We start from the raw sequence: 21,619 nt of genomic DNA on the forward strand, positions 1-21,619 counted from the left end.
TGCTTGGACTGCAGCTAAGCCTCCGAGTGAGAGGGTTGCTCTTCACTCGGTAGGATTTTGATAACTTAGGCGAGCACAGGGCTGCAGCTAAGCCTCCGAGTGGAAGGCTGGCTTACCACTCGGTAGGATTTTGATAACTTAGGCGAAACGGATTCGCAGCTAAGCCTCCGAGTGAGAGGGTTGCTCTTCACTTGGTAGGATTTTTATAACTTAGGCGAGTGCTTGGACTGCAGCTAAGCCTCCGAGTGAGAGGGTTGCTCTTCACTCGGTAGGATTTTGATAACTTAGGCGAGCACAGGGCTGCAGCTAAGCCTCCGAGTGGAAGGCTGGCTTACCACTCGGTAGGATTTTGATAACTTAGGCAAAACGGATTCGCAGCTAAGCCTCCGAGTGGGAGTCTGGCTCACCACTCGGTAGGATTTTTACAAACTTAGGCGAAACGGATTCGCAGCTAAGTCACCCACTGAGGGGAATTTTATTGGACAAAAATAAAAAGTGACAGATATTATGGAGGAACTATGACACTATTATTTTGAGGTCCATGAACTACAGAAGTACTTTATTGCAACTCATCTGAGTGATAAAACTTAAGTGTAAAACGGGCGGAGTAGTTCCGCGTTCCAAGCTCGGGGCTCGTCGATATTATGCTCGACGTTGTAAAGACGGTACGCCCCGTTGTGGAGAACCTTGGTGACGATGAAGGGGCCTTCCCAAGAAGGAGCAAGCTTGTGTGGTTTGTGCTGATCCACTCGAAGAACTAAATCCCCTTCCTGGAAGGCTCGACCTCTCACATTTCTGGCGTGGAAACGACGCAAATCTTGTTGGTAGATGGTCGAGCGGATCAAAGCCATCTCCCTTTCTTCTTCTAAAAGGTCGACTACGTCCTGCCGCGCCTGTTCAGCCTCTGCTTCGTTGTAAATTTCAACTCGAGGAGCATTGTGGAGAAGATCACTCGGCAAGACTGCTTCAGCTCCGTAGACCAAGAAGAATGGAGTTCTTCCGGTCGACCGATTAGGTGTGGTCCGCAGCCCCCAAAGTACTGAGGGAAGTTCGTCTACCCAGGCTCCAGCCGCGTGTTTGAGATCACGCATCAGTCGAGGTTTCAATCCCTTAAGAATCAGTCCATTAGCTCGCTCTGCTTGTCCATTCGACTGCGGATGAGCGACTGAAGCGTAATCGACCCGTGTGCCTTGGGAGTTGCAGAAATCTCTGAATTCCTCTGAGTCAAAGTTTGACCCATTATCCGTAATGATGCTGTGCGGAACTCCATATCTGAATATTAGTTCCCTGATGAAGCTAACAGCAGTACCGGTGTCAAGGCTCTTGATTGGTTTAGCCTCGATCCACTTGGTGAACTTGTCGACTGCCACCAGTACATGCGTGAAACCACTTCGTCCTGTTCTCAAAGGACCGACCATGTCCAGTCCCCATACCGCGAAAGGCCAGACGAGTGGGATGGTCTTAAGAGCTGACGCAGGCTTGTGCGACATATTCGAGTAGAACTGACATCCCTCGCACTTATCCACTATCTCTTTTGCCATTTCATTCGCCTTTGGCCAGTAAAATCCGGCTCAGTATGCTTTGGCCACGATGGTCCGAGAGGACGCATGATGACCACAGGTCCCCGAGTGAATATCATTGAGGATGAGTCGACCTTCTTCCGGTGTTATGCACTTCTGACCGACTCCAGTCGCGCTTTCTCTGTATAATTGTCCTTTGATTACGGTAAAGGCCTTAGATCGACGGACGATTTGTCGAGCCTCTTCCTCATCCTCCGGAAGCTCTTTTCTCAGGATATATGTGACATATGGAACTGTCCAGTCGGGAATGACCACCAAAACCTCCATGATCAAGTCGACCACCGCTGGGACTTCAACTTCAGTCGGATCTGTGGCACTCTTGGGCTGTGGAGTTTCTTCGGTCAAAGGATCTTCTTTGACTGACGGAGTGTGTATATGCTCCAAGAACACACCACTCGGAATGGCTTCTCTCTTGGAACCTATCTTTGCTAGATCATCAGCTGCTTGATTTTTCAGTCGGGGTATATGATGGAGCTCCAACCCCTCGAACTTCTTTTCCAGCTTCCTCACTGCACTGCAGTATCTAGTCATGGCTGGGCTTCTCACGTCCCACTCTTTCATCACCTGATTGACCACTAAATCCGAGTCGCCATAGACCATCAGGCGACGGACGCCGAGTGAAATGGCCATGCGCAATCCATATAAGAGGGCCTCATATTCTGCCTCATTGTTGGAGGAATCAAAGTGAATCTGGAGCACATATCTGAGCTTATCTCCTCTGGGGGAAACCAGGACAACCCCAGCACCGGAACCATTCAACATCTTAGAGCCATCAAAAAACATGGTCCAATGCTCCGAGTGAACTTCAGTCGGCTGCTGCTGTTCAATCCACTCGGCAAGGAAATCTGCTATTGCCTGGGACTTAATGGCTTTCTTTGCCTCAAACTTGATATCAAGGGGAAGAAGTTCAATCGCCCATTTGGCCACTCGACCAGTTGCATCTCTGTTGTGCAAAATCTCTGATAGTGGAGCATCGCTGACGACTGTGATGGAATGATCAGAGAAATAATGAGCAACCTTCTTTGTGGTCATGTATATTCCATACACAAGCTTCTGATAATGAGGATATTTCTGCTTGGATGGAGTCAAGACTTCAGACAAATAATACACTGGGCGCTGAACTTTGAGAGCTTTTCCTTCTTCTTCCCGCTCGACCGTTAGCACAGTACTGACGACTTGTCCTGTGGCTGCAATATAGAGCAACAGAGGCTCTTTGCTGATTGGAGCAGCAAGCACCGGCTGGGTGGAGAGCAGAGTTTTGAGCTCGGCAAACACTGCGTCAGCTTCTGGAGTCCACTCGAACTTGTCTGTCTTCTTCATCAGTCGGTAAAGAGGCAATGCCTTTTCACCGAGTCGTGAGATGAATCGACTTAATGCGGCCAAGCATCCAGTAAGCTTCTGGACATCGTGCACTCGCACAGGGCGTTTCATTCGGAGAATAGTGCCAATCTTTTCTGGGTTAGCGTCGATTCCCCGTTCGGAAACGAGAAAACCGAGTAACTTGCCACCAGGAACTCCAAATGTGCACTTTGATGGATTGAGCTTGATATCATATCTTCTGAGGTTGGTAAATGTTTCGGCGAGATCAACGAGCAGGTCGGAACCTTTTCGTGATTTGACAACAATATCATCCATATATGCTTCCACATTCCGACTGATTTGAGTGAGTAGACACTTCTGAATCATTCGCATAAATGTGGCTCCGGCATTCTTGAGGCCAAATGGCATGGTGATATAGCAGAAGCACCCGAATGGAGTGATGAAAGCTGTTTTTACCTCATCGGGTCCGTACAGACGGATCTGGTGGTACCCGGAGTAGGCATCTAAAAAGGATAGCCTCTCGCATCCCGCGGTCGAGTCAACAATTTGATCTATGCGAGGGAGAGGAAAATGATCTTTCGGGAAGGCCCGGTTGATGTGCTTGAAATCAATGCACATTCGGAGCGACTTGTCTTTCTTGGGGACCATGACGACATTAACGAGCCACTCGGAGTGGTATATCTCTCGGATAAATCCTGCCGCCAACAGTCGAGCCACTTCTTCACCAATGGCTTTTCTCTTCTGGACGGCGGACCGCCGAAGATGCTCTTTGACTGGTTTTGCAGATGAGTCGACTCTTAGGCGATGCTCAGCCAGTCCCCTGGGAACACCTGGCATGTCAGCGGGCTTCCATGCAAAAATGTCCCAGTTCTCACGGAGGAACTGGATGAGCGCTTCTTCCTATTTTGGGTCGAGTGTTGTAGAGATGCGGGTCGGAGCTGCATCGGGGTCGGTCGGGTGAATGTGGACAGGCTTCGTCTCACCGGACGACTGGAATGCAGACTCTGTGGCGGGTTTCTTTGATCGGAGCAAGTCACTCGGATCTGCGTTTTGCTTGTATTCCTCGAACTCGACCGCTGTCACCTGGGAATCAGCAATCTTGGAGCCCTTCTGAAAGCACTCTTCTGCCTTTTTCCTATCACCGGTGACAGTGATCACTCCTTTGGGGCCGGGCATCTTCAATTTGAGGTACACGTAACATGGTCGAGCCATGAACCGTGCGTAAGCTGGTCTCCCCAAAATGCATGATATGCACTCTGAAAATCCACGACCTCAAACGTCAACTTTTCTTTGCGAAAATGCTTCGAATCACCAAACACCACGTCCAGGGATATTTGGCCGAGTGACTCGGCTTTCTTTCCTGGAATAACCCCATGAAAGCTCATGTTACTAGTGCTCAGTCGGGACATCGGAATGTCCATTCCTTTCAGTGTGTCTGCATATAACAAATTCAGCCCGCTTCCACCATCCATCAGCACCTTTGTCAGTCGAGTGCCTTCGACAACTGGATCGACCACCAAAGCTTGCCTCCCAGGGGTGGCAATATGAGTCGGGTGATCAGATTGGTCGAATGTGATGGGTGTTTGAGACCATTTCAGATAATTTGCTTTCGCTGAGGCAACCATGTTCACCTCTCGTTAATGACTTTCAGTCGACTCCTGCTTTCCACATCTGCAAAGATCATCAGAGTGGAGTTGATATGCGGATATCTTTCCTCACTGTCCTCCTTGTCTTCGGCCTTGTCCGACTCCTTCTCCTTGTCCTTAGACTGTTTTCCTTGAAACTGCTGGATCAGGAGTCGACATTGGCGAGTGGTGTGCTTCGGGTAAATGATATTCCCCTCTTCGTCTTTCTTCGTGTGAATGTGACATGGCATATCCATCACGTCGTTCCCTTCTTTATCCTTTACCTTCTTGGGGTTCCAGGATCCTTTTGGTTTCCCCTTAAACTTTCCTTGAGTCACGGCCAGAGCCTCTCCAGGAGCTGCCGGTTCAGCCTTCCGCTTCGGTTTCCGACTGGTGTTTCCTTTTTTCGACAGACTCGGCTTGTGCTTGCCGCTTCGGAGTCGGTCTTCTTCTTCGCCGTTGGCGTACTTGGTAGCAATCTCCATCATCCGACTCAAGGTCATGTCACCGGTTCGACCAAACTTCAAACTCAGTTCTCTGTTCTTGACGCCGTCTTTGAAGGCGCAGACTGCCTGATGATCGGACACATTCTCCACAGTGTGGTGCAAAGTGATCCACCTCTGAATATACTCTCTGAGAGTCTCATTAGTTTTCTGCACGCAGACTTGCAACTCTGTCAATCCAGCTGGTCGCTTGCAAGTTCCTTCAAACGTCCTGACGAACACTCGGGACAGGTCTTCCCAAGTGTAAATGCTGCTAGGAGGTAACTGAGTCAACCATGCCCTGGCAGAACCTTCCAACATGAGGGGCAAATGCTTCATGGCCACCTCGTCGTTCCCACCACCAATCTGAACTGCCACTCGGTAGTCTTCAAGCCAAGTTTCAGGCTTAGACTCACTAGTGAACTTGCTGACTCCTGTTGCCAACCTGAAATTGGGAGGGATAACTGCGGCTCTGATAGCTCTGCTGAAACATTCAGGACCAGAAACATGCACTCGACTGCTTGTGGGTACATCTCTGTCGAGTCCACCTCGATGGGCTCTGTTCCGGTCAACCAACCCTTGCACGATAATGGATCGCGCGTTGAAGCCTGGTTCTCTGGGGTCGACTGGAACCCTATGCCCTGTACTGTACTGACGCCTATCATCTGGCTACCGAGGAGCGTAAGACCCACCCCTCGGAGGGGAATAGGGCACTCGACGCCTATCATCTCGGTCGAGTCTGTCGCCATATTGATCTCGTCGATTCTCGCGCCCTTCACGCCGCGGAGGCGATCTGGGGCTATGAGCCGACTGAACCGTATTCACAGTGACGGATCGACTGTGAATTCTGTTGCGCGACTGAGACACGGCTGAATTCTGATCTCCTGCTGCCCGGAGCAGATCCCTGATCTGCAGCAAACCTCTGCCAGCTTCCGACTGCGAAGGCTGGATGGACTCTGCTATACGGGTCGCAGCTGCTAAATTCTGAATTGGGGTTCGATATACCTGAGTCGGCGGGAAGAGTTGACGTCGACTGTTGTCGGGAACTCGTTGCCGCGCGCGCTCGTCGAGAGCTCGCTGAAGGTTCTCCAGTCGAGTGCGCTCGGCCAAATTGGCCAGACGCGCCTCCTCCAAGGCACGAGCCTCGGGGGTTTCTCCTGCGATGGGAATACGCAGGGGATCCTCGTTCCTGCGGCGAAGTTCCTCTCTTTGCAGAGAGTCGAGTGGCTCGGGCTGGTACTCTTCGTAGCCTCGTGTAGGGTCGCCGCCGTCACCTGCTCCACCACCACGGGCGAAGCCAGGGGGACTGTGGGGCCCGTCGACCATCAAGATTTCCGCCGCTGGATCACTGCTACCGCACTCGGATGCAGTCTCTACGGAGCCAGTCGACAGATCGAACAAGCCGTAGAGAGGTTCCTCGGGCTCGATTGCCGCAACTTGGGTGGTGGCCGATTGGCGAGCCACCGCGTGCCTCACCCATCGCTGAAGCCTCGACCGACCCGAGCGCTTGCGCTGGCGGGATACCGGGAGGGTGGACGATGGAGGGGTCGACCGATGACATATGCACGAACGCCGCGGACATATGCACAAAAATGCGTCGCACCGCGGACGGGGAGCGCATCAACGTCGAGCGGAGCATCATGGAGCCACGCGGAGTCGTCGGCGAAGAAGGTGAGAGTGCCGAGACGGATCTCTTGACCCCCGACCAAAGCTCCAGCAGACACCATGATGAAAGTACTCGGAAGAATCGCAACTTCTCCACAAAATCGCTAAAACACCCGCCCCACGGTGGGCGCCAACTGTCGTGGTTCTAAGCCTGACAGTAGAGTGGGGGTTAGGTATGGAGAGGCAAGGTCCTAGCTATGGAGAGGTTGTAAGCACAAAGGATGTACGAGTTCAGGCCCTTCTCGGAGGAAGTAACAGCCCTACGTCTCGGAGCCCGGAGGTGGTCGAGTGGATTATGAGTATATGAATTACAAGGTGCCGAACCCTTCTGCCTGTGGAGGGGGGTGGCTTATATAGAGTGCGCCAGGACCCCAGCCAGCCCACGTAGGAGAGGGTTTAAGGTGAGTTAAGTCTGGGGCGTTACTGGTAACGCCCCACATAAAGTGTCTTTACTATCATAAAGTCTACTTGATTACAGGCCGTTGCAGTGCAGAGTGCCTCTTGACCTTCTGGTGGTCGAGTGGGTCTTCGTGGTCGAGTCCTTCAAGTCAGTCGAGTGTGTCCCTTGTTGGTCGACTGGAAGGCGACCTCTTCTAAGGGTGTCCTTGGGTAAGGTACTTAGATCAGGTTCATGACCCTACCCTAGGTACATAACCCCATCACCCACCCCTAGGGTTTCCAACCCTAGGCGCAGAGGAGGCCCAAGGGGGGGCGCACCAGCCGACAAGGGGCTGGTTCCCTTCCCCTTTCAGTCCACGTGGCCCTCCGGGATAGGTGGCCCCACCCGGTGGACCCCCGGGACCCTTCCGATGGTCCCGGTACATTACCGGTGACCCTCGAAACTTTCCCGGTGGCCGAAACTGGACTTCCTATATATAATTCTTTACCTCCGGACCATTCCGGAACTCCTCGTGACGTCCGAGATCTCATCCGGGACTCCGAACAACTTTCGGGTTTCCGCATACTAATATCTCTATAACCCTAGCGTCACCGAACCTTAAGTGTGTAGACCCTACGGGTTCGGGAGACATGCAGACATGACCGAGACGACTCTCCAGTCAATAACCAACAACGGGATCTAGATACCCATGTTGGCTCCCACATGCTCCTCGATGATCTCATCAGATGAACCACGATGTCGAGGATTGAAGTAATCCCATATACAATTCCCTTTGTCAATCGGTACGTTACTTGCCCGAGATTCGATCGTCGGTATCTCAATACCTCGTTCAATCTCGTTACCGGCAAGTCACTTTACTCGTACCGTAATGCATGATCCTGTGACCAAACACTTGGTCACTTTGAGCTCATTATGATGATGCATTACCGAGTGGGCCCAGAGATACCTCTCCGTCATACGGAGTGACAAATCCCAGTCTCGATCCGTGTCAACCCAACAGATACTTTCGGGGATACTTGTAGTATACCTTTATAGTCACCCAGTTACATTGTGACGTTTGGTACACCCAAAGCACTCCTACGGTATCCGGGAGTTACACGATCTCATGGTCTAAGGAAATGATACTTGACATTGGAAAAGCTCTAGCAAACGAACTACACGATCTTGCGCTATGCTTAGGATTGGGTCTTGTCCATCACATCATTCTCCTAGTGATGTGATCCTGTTATCAACGACATCCAATGTCCATAGTCAGGAAACCATGACTATCTGTTGATCAACGAGCTAGTCAACTAGAGGCTTACTAGGGACATGTTGTGGTCTATTTATTCACACATGTATTACGATTTCCGGATAACACAATTATAGCATGAATAATAAACAATTATCATGAACAAGGAAATATAATAATAATCCTTTTATTATTGCCTCTAGGGCATATTTCCAACAGACCTATCATCAGTCTTATAAATAGGCTCGCAATAGGTTTTTCGGAGTTTTTTCCTTGGGAAGATGGGGAAAATGTTGTTGGGATTTGATAGCTAGTGGCACTTGCCAGATGGGAGTAGAGATCAACCATATTCTTATGGACGCCGATAAGTGCCACACGTGTGGGCGTTAGGGAGTTCACCCACACATTTTGTGTGGTGTATAAGAGGAACAGCCCACACACCTACGTGTGGGCAAAACAAGTAATGCCCACACACCTCTTTTTTTTCCTTCCGATCCCTCTCACACGCATGCATGTGGGCTAAGTTGATAACTCCCACACGCACGTATGTCAGGCCTCGTACCTCCTGGTCTCGCATGCCACGCGTGACAATCACCGCGCCCGCAAGTGCCATGGTCCAGACCCTCGTCCATGTTCGTTTAAATGCAGTTGCCATGTCGCTGAACTACGGTTGCCATGTCGGACAACTGCAGTTGCCATGGTTGCTCAACTGCAGTTGCCATGTATGGTCACAATCATACATGGGCAGTTGAGAGAGTTGCCATGTGCTCACAAGCATGCTAGGGCAGTTGCCATGTAAAAGAAAGAGTTGTCATCTGCTTACGTGCGCGTTAGGACAGTTGCCATGTACGTGCACATTATGGCAGTTGCTATGTACCATGCAAAAACACATGACAACTCGGTAAAAGAGAGTTGCCATCTGCTTACTTGCACACTAGGCAGTTTCCGTGTACCCTGCAAAAACACATGGCAACTCGGGTAAAAAAAAGAGTTGCCACCTTCTTATAAAGCACACTAGGGGCAGTTGCCATGTGCACTGCAAAACACATGGCAACTAGCAGCTTGGGTGTGGGAGAGGAGACGGGCGTGTGGGCGAGATGGCAAATGCCCACACACTAGCCCTTGTGCGTGCGTGCAAAGTGGCGTGTGGGCGAACTGCATCTCGCCCACACACCAGCCCCTCCCGTGTGGTGAAACGGCCGTGTGGGCGACCGGGTGAACGCCCACACACCAGGCCAGTCCTACGTGACATTAGAAACATGCCAAGATTCATGCGCTTACGAACGGACGCGGATCCACGCGTGTGGGCGAGATGCAAACGCCCACACGTGTGGGCGTTAACATTTCCGATTCTTGTTGACTTCAACAAGGGTTCAATAAAGAGGCATTAGTGTTGAGTCGAAATAGGGTGTGTGTGGGGGGGGGCACATTTTTAGAAAATGAAGATTACCTTCCGTCCACGTCCACTACATCATAATGATGCATGCAGTCATCTTGTATGAAGCAAATATCCAAAAAGTCTGCCATGTGGTACAAGCTCGTTCGGAGCTAAAAAAGTAAAGTTAGGATAAAAGTTGCATAACCGGCAAAAGTAGGACAAGATGACAAAACACCTAGGTCCATGTTTTTTAAACTCCTCGGTTTCGAGGAGTTTTTTTAATAAAAAAACAAGTTAAAGTTTAAAAAGGTGTTTAAGGAGTTAAATTCATTTAGAGATGCCCCAAAAATAGTTACTCCCTTCGTCTCACAATTTAAAATCACTTTCTACACTATTAAAAATGTAAAAAATTGTCTTAAATTTTAGGACAGATGGAGTACTCTGTATAATGAGGATTCGGTCTTTCCCTTTCCTGTTCGCTGTACTTGGACAAAATCTTGTATATATATATATATACACTGGTTTTTCATCTCTACTTGTTATATATTCTGGTCGAGAAAACATTCTCCTGTCGACGGAAATGAATAAGCAGGTGAGCTTTCCTTTTCCAAAAGAAAAAGGTGACATGCCAACCACTTCCTCCACGTGACAATGCCTTCCACGCTTCTTACGTTGGTGTTCAGATCGGATCCAAATTGATTGGAGCAGCAGACAGCAGTACAGGTACGGCTGTGTGCCTAGTAGAAGCACCAAGAAAGGACGAGAGAGAGAGAATGTCCTTGAAGCTTCTCCGGCTGCGTACCGCCGGGCAATGCCACTTCCTGCCGCCGCTGCTGCTGCTACATCTCGTCCCCGCCCTCCTGCTCCTGCCGCCCTCACGCCCGGCGTTGGCGGCGGCGGCGACGGTGGTCACCCACCTGCCAGGATTCGATGGCCCTCTGCCCTTCAACCTTGAAACAGGGTAAGCTCTAGGTGCGTGCCTCCACGGCTAAGCTTGGTTGAAATGGCGCCGGATTCATGGCCGGAGTGCCCGTGCGTTGCAGATACGTGGGCGTGGAGGAGGAGGCCGGGGCGGAGCTCTTCTACTATTTCGTCGAGTCGGAGAGGAGCCCCGGCACGGACCCACTGCTCCTATGGCTCACCGGCGGTCCCCGCTGCTCGGTCATTATGGGCCTGGCCTTTGAAATCGGTCAGTTCACCAAATTGGGCTTCCAATTTCTGACATGCGTACTAGTTGCTGCTCGTATTCATCTATCCGCCATTGTTTTGCACCGTAGGTCCTCTGAAGTTTGTGTTGGCACCGTATAGTGGCGGTTTGCCGGAGTTGGTGTATAACCCATATTCATGGACAAAGGTGAGAGATTATTGATGATTATTGATGTCACTGTCTCCCTGAGATGCTCGTCGCAATGCATTTCATTTTTGACCAGTTTTATGGTTCACTGACGACAATTCTTGATTAGATGGCAAACATACTCCTGTTGGATTCACCGGTGGGTTCAGGTTTTTCGTTCGCTCGTGATCCCAAAGGCTACGATGTTGGGGACTACTCATCATCTTCGCAGGTCCAAACATTTCTGAATAAGGTGATGAGAGGCATGTCGTACCGTCATATAGTTTTGAATGGTCTCGCAAATATTTTGTTTTTGTTTTGAATGGAGAACTTCGGTGCATTGATTATTGGCCGCTCTAATCGTGGTTGTGTAGTGGTTCACGGATCACCCGCAATACCTTTCAAATCCTTTCTACATTGGTGGAGATTCATATGCTGGAAAGGTGATTCCACTTATTGGACAAGGCATTTCAGAAGGTAATTATTACTCCCTCTGTTTCAAAATAGATGACCCAACTTTGTACTAAAGTTAGTATAAAGTTGAGTCATCTATTTTGGAACAGAGGGAGTAGCTCTTTACAGCATTGCACATCTATGCGCATTCCTGAATGTATTATGACAAGCGGTTCGAAAGGAACTACAAAATCATATGTTTTTGTACAAAATTTCGAGTCATAAAGATCTGGATTTGATTCTAAAGATGGAGCTCACATTACTAACTTTATGTGAAAAACATCAAAATATGCTCCACATTATAACCCTCCTCCAGTTTCCATTGGTGTTGCTTACGTGGAAGCCACAACTTGATCGTCACAATATCTTTCCTTTCCATTTGTTTTTATAAAGAAAACTAGTATAATTGAAACTTTTGGAAAATATTGCATATGATCTATAGGTTTTAATTTACAAAAGAGAAAAATAATTCACTGGGCCAATGGTTCAATTCATTTTCACAAATAGTTGATGAGAAAAATATATTAAAATGGCACCTCAAGTTGACCAAAATTTCAAACCATTATGAATACTATAAAATAATTCTATAAGCCAATTACTAAAATTTAAGCTCAGTTAGACAAACTATTTTACAAGATGATATTGTTCAAGATTTATACCTCAAAGTTTGGATGAAATCCCAAACAATTGAGAAAATAAAAAAATGATAAAAAAACTCGGTTGTTTGAATTTGAAACTGTTTGCACATTTTTAGGATAAAGTAAATGTGTATGTTGTTGCCTCAAATTCTAACATGGACAAAGGTGAGAGAGCTGATGACATGGTAATGATGTCTTGTCCGCCACATAGGGCAAAAACGGTAAAACCTGCCAGGGGGTTACAGTCAGAACGTTTTTCTAGAGTTGTCATATGAATCGAGGCGGGTAATTTGGAATTTCACCAAGAGTTGAGGAGGTAATGTGGACTTACCTCTTGATTATAATATGCTCCAGGAATTGACGTGAGGCAACAACCTGTTATCAATCTCAAGGCAAGTTATTATCTATCCTTTGAACATTTACATCGACAACGACAATATAATGGAAAAGAGTGTGAGACCATGCATTTATTCTATTGACGTGTTAATGCAATTATTTCAGGGATATATGGTTGGCAACCCTATAACAGATCCAAAGTTTGATGAAAATTACAAAATTCCAAGTGCTCATGGCTTTGGGATAATATCTGATCAAATATATGAGGTGATGCCACATTTGAACACTTCAACAATATCATGTGATATCTTTTTGTAGTATGCTTTGATCTAAGAAGTTGTAGCATGGTTCCTTTTTGTGAAGAGTGCGGTGAAGAATTGCAAAGGAGATTATGTTACCCCCGTGAACAAAATGTGTGTTGAAGTGTTGCATACTATCAATAATGTAAGATTCATGTATTTCTCTATTGTTATGAACTAGTATGGTATTTCCAACATCATCTAATGCACTTCCCTTCTATCGCAGCTCATTTCTGAAATTTCAATTGAACACATCTTGTACAACAAGTGTGACGTAGTTGCGCCAAAGACCATAGATGATGCTTCAAGAAGAAAGTTTTTGTTGGAAGAATCTACCCAGTTAAACACGCCACCTGCTCGTCCAACTGTAGATTGTTTTGTCAGTCTCTCTTCATCCATGAAGTGTCAATTTGATATACGAATTCCGATGAATGTGAAATATGTCACATGATGTTGTTCTCGTAGCACAAACTTATCTAGAATTATTTTCTAAATTGCAGACATATGGTTATTACCTAGCTTACTTTTGGATGAACAACAACATGACTAGAAAAGCTCTTGGGATCAAGGAGGTACACACTATATCTTTTGCATGAAACTTATTTCATAGAGTATGCATCCAAAGGTATCATTATGTAGTTTTAACTTCTTTAGATATAAAATTAGACACGATAGGGTAAAAAATGTTGTAGAAGTAGAAAAAAGTAAAGAAAATCATCACCTTTTGAATCTTGGACTTTGCATCAACTCTATATTTACTCGTGAATTTTTTTAAAACATCTAAATATGCCAGACACTTTTATAACATCCATTGACATCAAGTGGTTTGCACTAACATAACATCCAATAAAGCTAGTGTCTGTTGGATGGCTGCGACATATATACAATACACATGTTTGCTAACAGTGGGAGGTGAAGGTGAGGGCGACCGGTTTAAAAGGAGAAGATTGGTAGCTGACAACTTTGTCCAAGCCTTTATTTGCATTTTGTTTTTCCGAGTGTACACAATTTATTAATTCTAAAGTGTATGTTTCTCTTTAGATGATTTCAAAGTTTTCATACCAAAACAGAACTTGGTGCAAAGTTGAGATTTTAAGTTGACCTTTTAGCTTAATACGTACCATGTAGGAGCACACCTGAATTCTTTTTCCAATCCACATCATTTGGAACATTATTGATGAAAGTTAATTTGGCAATAGGGAACAACCAATGAGTGGATACAATGCAACATAGGGCTCCCCTACACATATGAGATACCGAGCAGTATACCATACCATCTCAACCTCACTACAAGAGGTTATCGTGCACTTGTGTACAGGTAAAAACAAGGGCGTGAGATTTTTTTTTTACTTAGTCACATTGGCTCTCATGATTAAAACTACTTGTGAGCGCAGTGGAGACCATGATCTGGAGGCACCATTTCTTGGCACACAAGCATGGATAAGATCCTTGAACTTTTCGATCGTTGATGAATGGAGAGCATGGCATCTTAGTGGGCAGGCTGCTGGGTTAAGTCTTTACATCTCCCTATTTCATATATAAGAAAAACTCCATGGCACACACCTTGTGTGCTAGCTTTCTCCACACTCTCTTTGACATGGGATGCAACTTTTCTTTTTTGTAGATTTACCATAGAATACACAAACAATATGACATTTGCCACAGTGAAGGTGATCTTGTTTTCCTTTCCAAATCATGTCCATGGGGAACCATACATGTTCTAACATGGTAGAGGTCATCATTCATTATTTGTACAGGGTGCTGGTCATACTGCTCCAGAGTACCGGCCTAAAGAATGTTTTGCCATGGCTCAAAGGTGGTTGGACAATGAGCCTCTCTGAGGCATATACCCCTACCACTTTATTTTCTGTATTAACACATATCATTTTTATGCATTTCTTCATCTACATATGGAAAGATGAACGCAATAATGATTTTAAATGAACTTTATTTACTCTTCCTAGAAAGATTTGGTGGGGGAGAGAAAAGCATCCATCAAGGCTAGATTTATCCTATCAGCTCTGAATGTGAATTAAATGGGCGAATTGTGTTAGGGCATCTCCAACGGCGACCCTCAAACCTCTCGCATACGTCCAGACAACATTGTCCGGACTGCGAAAGCCATCTAACGCAGGTCTGTATTGGTCCGCGGCGTGGTCCTTGCCGGCGGGAGGGCTCCTACTCCGTTTTTAGGTGTTTTTGGTGTCTGTTCAGGGATTGTGTTCTGCTCAGGAAGACAAGACGGCGGCGGCGGCTACCTGAAGTTGGGATAAGGTTCTCCCCATCTAGCCTCTGTTATGATGGCGCGTCTAGCGCTATCGAAGGGCGCGTGGAGATGTGTCTTTGACGGATCTCACGGGATTCGGTTGGCGTTTGTCTTGAGAGGATCCATTTGGATCCGGTCTTCGTTCGTTTGTGTTCATGCGTCTTTAGATTGGATCCTTCCGATCTACATTTCTCTTTATCGGCGACGTTTGTTGTTTAGGTGTGTTGGTCCTATTGGGCCTTAGCACGACGACTTTCCAACTATCTAGTACAAAAAGGTTTGCTCGGCTCCGGCGAGGGAGGGGCAATGACGGCGGCGTGCCTTCGGCTCGCTCCAATGCTTGTAGTCGTTGCTAGGTGGGCTTAGGGCTATGGATGTACTTTTTACTTCTTATGTTCTTTGTACTTCCTTGACAGATGATGAATAGATCGAAAGTTTTCCCCCCAAAAAACCCATCTCCTGTGTGAACTACGATTGAAACCTCCCTACAGGCAACATGCATTAGTATATTCTCAAGTGAATTTTAAATCTATTTTTTGCGGCCGAGATCTTGTTGCATTTGCTTTTTTGTTGTTGTTGCGGGTAATGTTGCATTTTCTTGTGGAATGCTAAAACACTTATCTTAAGATTACTTTTATTTTCTTGTGGAATGTTAAACTTCTCACATGATTTGAATCTTAATGAATATATTTATACATTCTATGCAGTTTTTCAAAATCAAGTCTTCTTCTTTTTTGCGAATAAAGAAATCGAATCTTCAATTCCGCATCAACACGCGGGGCACCATCTAGTAAAAATCAGTGAGTGCAACCATGCACACCATGAACTTGGATTTGCTTCCGGCCAACTCTAATCACAGCATCTCGCACGCAATAACATTAAAGGATAACCGACCAAGTCTTTTCTTCAAAACTTTTCAAATGATCTAGCAGCACGTATGTATGATACGCCTTAAGTTCATCGTGACTTTCAGTAGATGAGCATCCATCGTTGCTGCACTCATCAACACGACGTCCACATAGACGTGCCAGACAGAGCACGTCCGATTTGAACCGGCCAAACCCAACCGGAGTCCCGCAGCAGAACAGATGAGCAAGCGAGTGCGAGTCAGACCTCCCGTGCTCCGCAACCAGCCCTCCACCCACGACCCGTCACGTCACTTCACTTCGCCCAGAACGAGTCGCCGGCCCCTTTCTTCATAGAGCTAAGAAAACCTGGAAATTACCAGAATGATTGTAGCCAAGGCTGTATGGCAAAGATATGTCACAGAGCTAAGAAAACCTGGAAATTACCAGAATGATTGTAGCCAAGGCTGTATGGCAAAGATGACTTTGACTATGTGATAGCATCTAATTTAGAAATGACGAAAGGCATTGGCTTGGCAAGTAACCAATAGGACACCTTCTTGGGTATCAGGAATGATTCCACACAAGACATCAGGAAAAACATAATTCCACATAGAGTAGCTGATGTCCTTGCTACAAGGGCATCATTCCAGCAGAACAAGCCATATACGTGGAGATAAATTGCGACCTTTGTTCAGTTAGAATGCGAGAAAACTTGGCATTTGGAGATACATATATGAAACAAGAGAAAACTCGACTAATCCTTGGTCCTAATGAGACCTTAAATGACATGTCAAGCGAGTGTTCTAGTGTTTTAGCCAATTTATTATTTTTCAAGCATTGCAAGAAAGCTTGTTTCTATCCTCCAATTTTTCTGTACTGAAGTAATCCATGGACGTAAGAAGTGTTAAAGAAAAGATATTTGTGTAGCAGGAAGAGCAAACATCCAGTCTGTAGGATTCAACACGAGTGTCAAGACTTGCAGGCAGGAGGCAAACAATGATAGACACCAATCCATTCCATTCTATCTACACAACAATCTCATCTGGATACTCATGTTCACTTGGCAGAATTCTGTTATTAAACTATCAGCACTCAATGATTACTGTAGTAACCAGATAAGTAGATCCGGGGAACAAAGGAACTCACAAGGTCCATGTTGCAGAGCAGGAAGGAGAAGAAGCAAGCAGAGGACGACGATGGTCCAGAACTTGGGGAACTGCTTCCACTAGGAAGAGGAATCGCAAGGCCAACACAAGGGTTGCTAGGCCTGACTGGATGTAATGAGTCAGCCCACAGCTCGCCTATATCAACCACCATGCAAGACTAGTGAAGGCATCCAGAGAATCATACGGCAAGGCACGACGGCTACCTCACTTGCTACCTCTCAATTCCCTTTCGTGTAATCGATTCATCTTGTAACTGAACCGTAGCTCAATCTGTATGAACTTGTGAGACTGATTGAAAGAATCTTACTAGTGCCCTAACATCTGGTATCAGAGACCAACCACCACCACTTCCACTCTCCAATTTTGCTCTGTTCATCGAAACCAGACGCCTCCGCCAAGCCCGAGCTTAGATCGAGGCCATGGATCCTACCATGAAGGAGTACATGGTGAAGATCAGCAGCTCCATGGACGAGTTCTGCCTCGAGCTCCGCGGCAACACAGCCGCGATCAACGCGCACACGGCCAAGTTGGACGACCTGGTCGCGTGGCAACCCGATCTCAAGCGCTGCATCAACCAGTGCATAAACACGGTGACGGAGTTACAACAAGGGCGGCTGCCTACGGTGGCAATGCTCAGTGTGGCGGCTTCCGGATCGACTCAACCCGATCCGAGCCTAGCAGTGGCCGACGTCCTCCTTGGCGCCGGAATTCCTGCGCAGGCGCGACCACACGGGTCTGGTGACCACGGCAACGCCTTTCTCCACCGGGAGCAGGTGCTAGCGACGTCGCCATCGCCCCTCCTGGGCACTGGTCGGTACTCCCTCCAGTTGCTCGCTCTGCTTCCTTCTCCCTTCACACACGCGAGCCAGTTGCTCGCTGGGTTGGGTCAGGCCCATCCTTCGGTTGTGTTTCCGCAGTTTGCCGGCGAGAACCTCAAACCTTTGGAAAACAGTGTGTGAACAATATTTCAACATGTTTGGGATCCATTCATCCTTTTGGGTGCCCATGGCCGCCCTTAATTTCTCGGGAACGTCGTCTATTTGGCTACAGTGGCTACAGAGCAAGCTCTTTGAATTCGACTGGGAATCCTTTGTTGCCTTACTTTGTGCTCGATTTGGTCGAGATTGACACCAGCTCTTGATTAGGCAATTTTAATTTTACACCATTCGTCAAACTACTTTAGTGGCAGATTACATTGAGCGCTTTGAGTTGATTGTGAATCATCCCGCCTCCTACTCTGATGCTACTCATCCACATGTTTACTTGACTCGTTTTGTCGAGGGATTCTGAGAGGACATCCGGGCGGTGGTGCTGATCCAGCGACCACCAGATTTGGACACGGCCTGTGCTCTGGCGCTCTTGCAAGAGGAGGTCGTGGACTCGGCGTCTACCCATCAGCAACGTCCTACACTGCGCAGCACCGATGCATCACTGCGGACGTGCGCCATTACCACTGCCACCTCCTCCACGACCACCACCTTCAGCTGCTACGACCCCTGCGGTGGATCGTCGTGGCACCGAGAGCGCCCTCACTACACGTCCAAAGTTAAGGCCCTGCACGACTACAAGCGTGCCTGGGGCCTCTGCTTCAAGTGCGGTGAGCGGTGGTGGCATGACCACACGTGCCCCACTACTGTTCAACTACACGTCGTCGAGGAGCTGCTTGAGCTCTTCGGCATGGACGCGGTCTTCGATGAGCAAGCTACTACGGTGTCAGAACCCGGCTACGAGACGACCATGGCGATTTCGCGTCATGCTCTCACCGGCGACTCTTCTCCCAAGGCATTCCAACTACGCGCATGTATTTTGGTGGGTTGGGTTAGTCAGACGCGGACGTGACAATTATCTAGACGCCCGCAAAGTCCCTCCCCAGTTTGTCTCGGGTTTACGAAAAAAATGCGTCCGGTCCCGGTCGGCAGAACGATGCAGACCGGTGTTGGATGAAAAAAAACAAATTGCAAACCATGTTCTCATGGCCGGTATAAGGAGATGCCATCACTAGCCATTCCCAACCAGGCATGTGACCGTGGTCCCCTAGAAAATGTGACCGTGCTATCATGCACGATAAAGGCACGGACATGCAACTCCGGATTCGATCAACAAAGTAAAAAAATGAGACCAACCCAAGGGTTAACCCTTGTTGGCATTTTTTTATAGAAGAAACTCCACAAACACCAGGCGTCCAAGCCGGGACTTGAACTCGGGTGGGCTCGCAACAACCTCAGCTGCCCAGCGAATGGGTCAACGCCCCGTCCTCGATCAACAAAATAGAAGGAAGCATAAAATCTAATAGTCCAGCAACTGGACTAAATTGGTGTTTTTTTTTTAAACTGACTAAATTGGTGTTAGTTGACTTATCTCGCTCGAGCAAGGATCATGCAAAAGGCAACGATACTCTAGCATGTCTCCGTTATTTTTTAATCTTCGTTACATCGGTTGGATTACCTCTGATCTAGTCGTGGTACGCATATATCAAATTCCATGCAAGCCGACTCAAAAAAAAGAAAAAAAAGAAGACATGCATATCGTTACATCATCAGTTTTGTTACATATGCACGCCGTGCACGCTGACAGAGACTTATCTCTATTCACCTCATTTTTGCAGTATCTTAAGCATGCGTGGAACATGGATGAATAGCAATTTGGGACACTGAGGGGTAAAAAAGTCGCATGCACACTCAAATTTCAGCTGATTTCGTACATTCATTATCTATACCGTTTGGGGCCTGTTGAGCCAATCACGCATGCTTTCTTGGTGACGACATGCATATGATCCACACCGTCATTTTTTCTTGTGACATGACAACAACAAGTGAGTAGGTGATCCGTCAATCGTTCTTACTAAACGAGGTCCGTGTCTACAACTACAAGCTAGCACCCGGAAAAGCAAGCACGCAAGAAAGAAAGAACAATATGCCCGCCAAGCTTCTCCGGACGCCCACCGCCCGGCGACGCCACCACTTGCCGGTGCTGCATCTCGTTGCCGTCCTCCTGCTTGTGCCGCTCTCACGGCCGGCCTCGGCGTCGGCGTCGACGGTGGTCACCCACCTGCCAGGATTCGATGGCCCTCTCCCCTTCTACCTCGAAACCGGGTAAGCGTATTGGCATATGCACGGTGCGCCCACCGCGCTCTAGTGCGTCCTTGTTGGTTCGACGATCTTGAACTGGGCGCGAGAGTTTCTCATGGCCGGAGTTGCATGCCGTGCGTTGCAGATACGTGGGCGTGGAGGAGGAGACCGGGGCGGAGCTCTTCTACTACTTCGCCAAGTCGGAGCGGAGCCCCGGCACCGACCCCGTCATCCTGTGGCTCACCGGCGGGCCTCGCTGCTCGGGCTTCAGCGGCTTCGCCTTCGAAGTTGGTCAGTCAGCCTCTTGCTTGCCGCTCCCGGCCGGTCCGGATTTCCGTTGCAAATTAATACCTCCAAGAAGTCGGCTAATCGATGCCCATCCATGAATTAATCCATGGTCGTCTCGCACCGCAGGCCCCGTAAAGTATGTGCGGGCGCCGTACACTGGAGTTTTGCCGCGGCTGGTACAGAACCCGCTGTCATGGACCAAGGTGAGACCGACCGACGCTCATCATCCATGACGCTGATTGCTGAGCGTGTTTCTCTTCCTCTCTTCTTCTCTTCCTCAATTACTATATTTGTAGCTTAATTTGTGGTTTACTGTCAGATGGCGAGCATCATCTTCCTGGATTCGCCCGTCTGCTCGGGCTTCTCGTATGCTCGTGACCCCAAAGGCTGCGATGTCGGAGACTACTCGTCCTCTCTGCAAGTCCAAAGATTCCTGAATAAGGTGAGGATCGAGCTGGCCCACTGCCCTGTCAATAATTCAGTACTGAGTACTGACCGCTCAATGGCTGGCTGTCTATGCGTGCAGTGGTTCACTCATCACCCGCAGTACCTTTCAAATCCTTTCTACCTTGGAGGAGATTCATACGCTGGAAAGGTGATTCCACTTATTGCAACATACATGTCACAAGGTAATTTCCTCTTCCGAAACTATACAAGACTTTATAGTAGTACTTCCTCCGTTTTAAGATAAGTGTCTCAACTTTGTACTAACTCTAGTAGAAAGGCTGCAGGGTTGAGTCACCTGACTTCCTTTTTTGCACTTGAGCATATGCAAAATAAGATATTCGTGACATATGCATTTTTTTCTGATGAGCAATACATTGTTTCTTTCTTTGCAGATTTACCATCACATATGCAAATAAGTTGACCTTTGCAACAGTAAAGGTGATCTTGTTTTCCTCTTTTAGATCATGCTTCTTGTCCATTGAACCATTATGTCACAGCTGTAATAGAGTTCATAATCGCTTGCTTGTGCAGGGTGGAGGTCATACTGCTCCAGAGTACCAGCCTGAAGAATGCTTTGCCATGGCCCAAAGGTGGCTTGACAACAAGCCACTCTGATACTTTGACAACACAAAAATTTCTCTCTTAACACAAATCCTTATATATTTAATTTGCTTCTCTCAAGCTGTAAAGATGCAGTCAATAGTGATGTAAAAAAATAGGAATGTATATCAAACGGAATTATTTTTCTCTCCACCTAACGTATGTTCTGGTGGTGGTGGTGGTGGTGAGGTGTGTG

The 21,619-nt window shown here is 47.6% G+C and overlaps 2 protein-coding genes across 5 annotated transcripts; both read left to right on the top strand.

Annotated features, from left to right (window-relative positions):
* Window positions 1–10,363: 10,363 nt before the first annotated feature.
* On the top strand, window positions 10,364–17,112 carry LOC123090977 (serine carboxypeptidase-like 13). Of its 4 annotated transcripts, none has more exons than XM_044512358.1 (16): window positions 10,364–10,642; window positions 10,725–10,870; window positions 10,959–11,035; window positions 11,145–11,267; window positions 11,389–11,491; window positions 12,460–12,497; window positions 12,607–12,708; window positions 12,805–12,885; window positions 12,967–13,119; window positions 13,241–13,312; window positions 13,940–14,058; window positions 14,135–14,248; window positions 14,365–14,410; window positions 14,498–14,556; window positions 14,795–14,874; window positions 14,955–15,451. In XM_044512358.1, the coding sequence occupies exons 1-16, from the start codon at window positions 10,455–10,457 to the stop codon at window positions 15,011–15,013; spliced, it is 1,560 nt and encodes a 519-aa protein (XP_044368293.1). In that variant the 5' UTR covers window positions 10,364–10,454; the 3' UTR covers window positions 15,014–15,451. The 4 variants fall into 4 exon arrangements, with proteins under 4 accessions (XP_044368293.1, XP_044368294.1, XP_044368295.1 ...); XM_044512359.1 differs by having other exon boundaries at window positions 14,973–15,451; XM_044512360.1 differs by lacking the exons at window positions 14,795–14,874; window positions 14,955–15,451 and adding an exon at window positions 17,017–17,112 and having other exon boundaries at window positions 10,365–10,642.
* Window positions 17,113–19,851: 2,739 nt separating this feature from the next.
* LOC123090978 (serine carboxypeptidase-like 16) lies at window positions 19,852–21,576 on the top strand. The gene is made up of 7 exons (XM_044512362.1): window positions 19,852–20,112; window positions 20,234–20,379; window positions 20,503–20,579; window positions 20,696–20,818; window positions 20,903–21,005; window positions 21,216–21,261; window positions 21,355–21,576. The coding sequence occupies exons 1-6, from the start codon at window positions 19,934–19,936 to the stop codon at window positions 21,242–21,244; spliced, it is 657 nt and encodes a 218-aa protein (XP_044368297.1). The 5' UTR covers window positions 19,852–19,933; the 3' UTR covers window positions 21,245–21,261; window positions 21,355–21,576.
* Window positions 21,577–21,619: the final 43 nt, after the last annotated feature.

This window comes from Triticum aestivum, chromosome 4B (genome assembly GCF_018294505.1).
Source record: "Triticum aestivum cultivar Chinese Spring chromosome 4B, IWGSC CS RefSeq v2.1, whole genome shotgun sequence".
In the NCBI taxonomy this organism is placed as follows: domain Eukaryota; kingdom Viridiplantae; phylum Streptophyta; class Magnoliopsida; order Poales; family Poaceae; genus Triticum; species Triticum aestivum.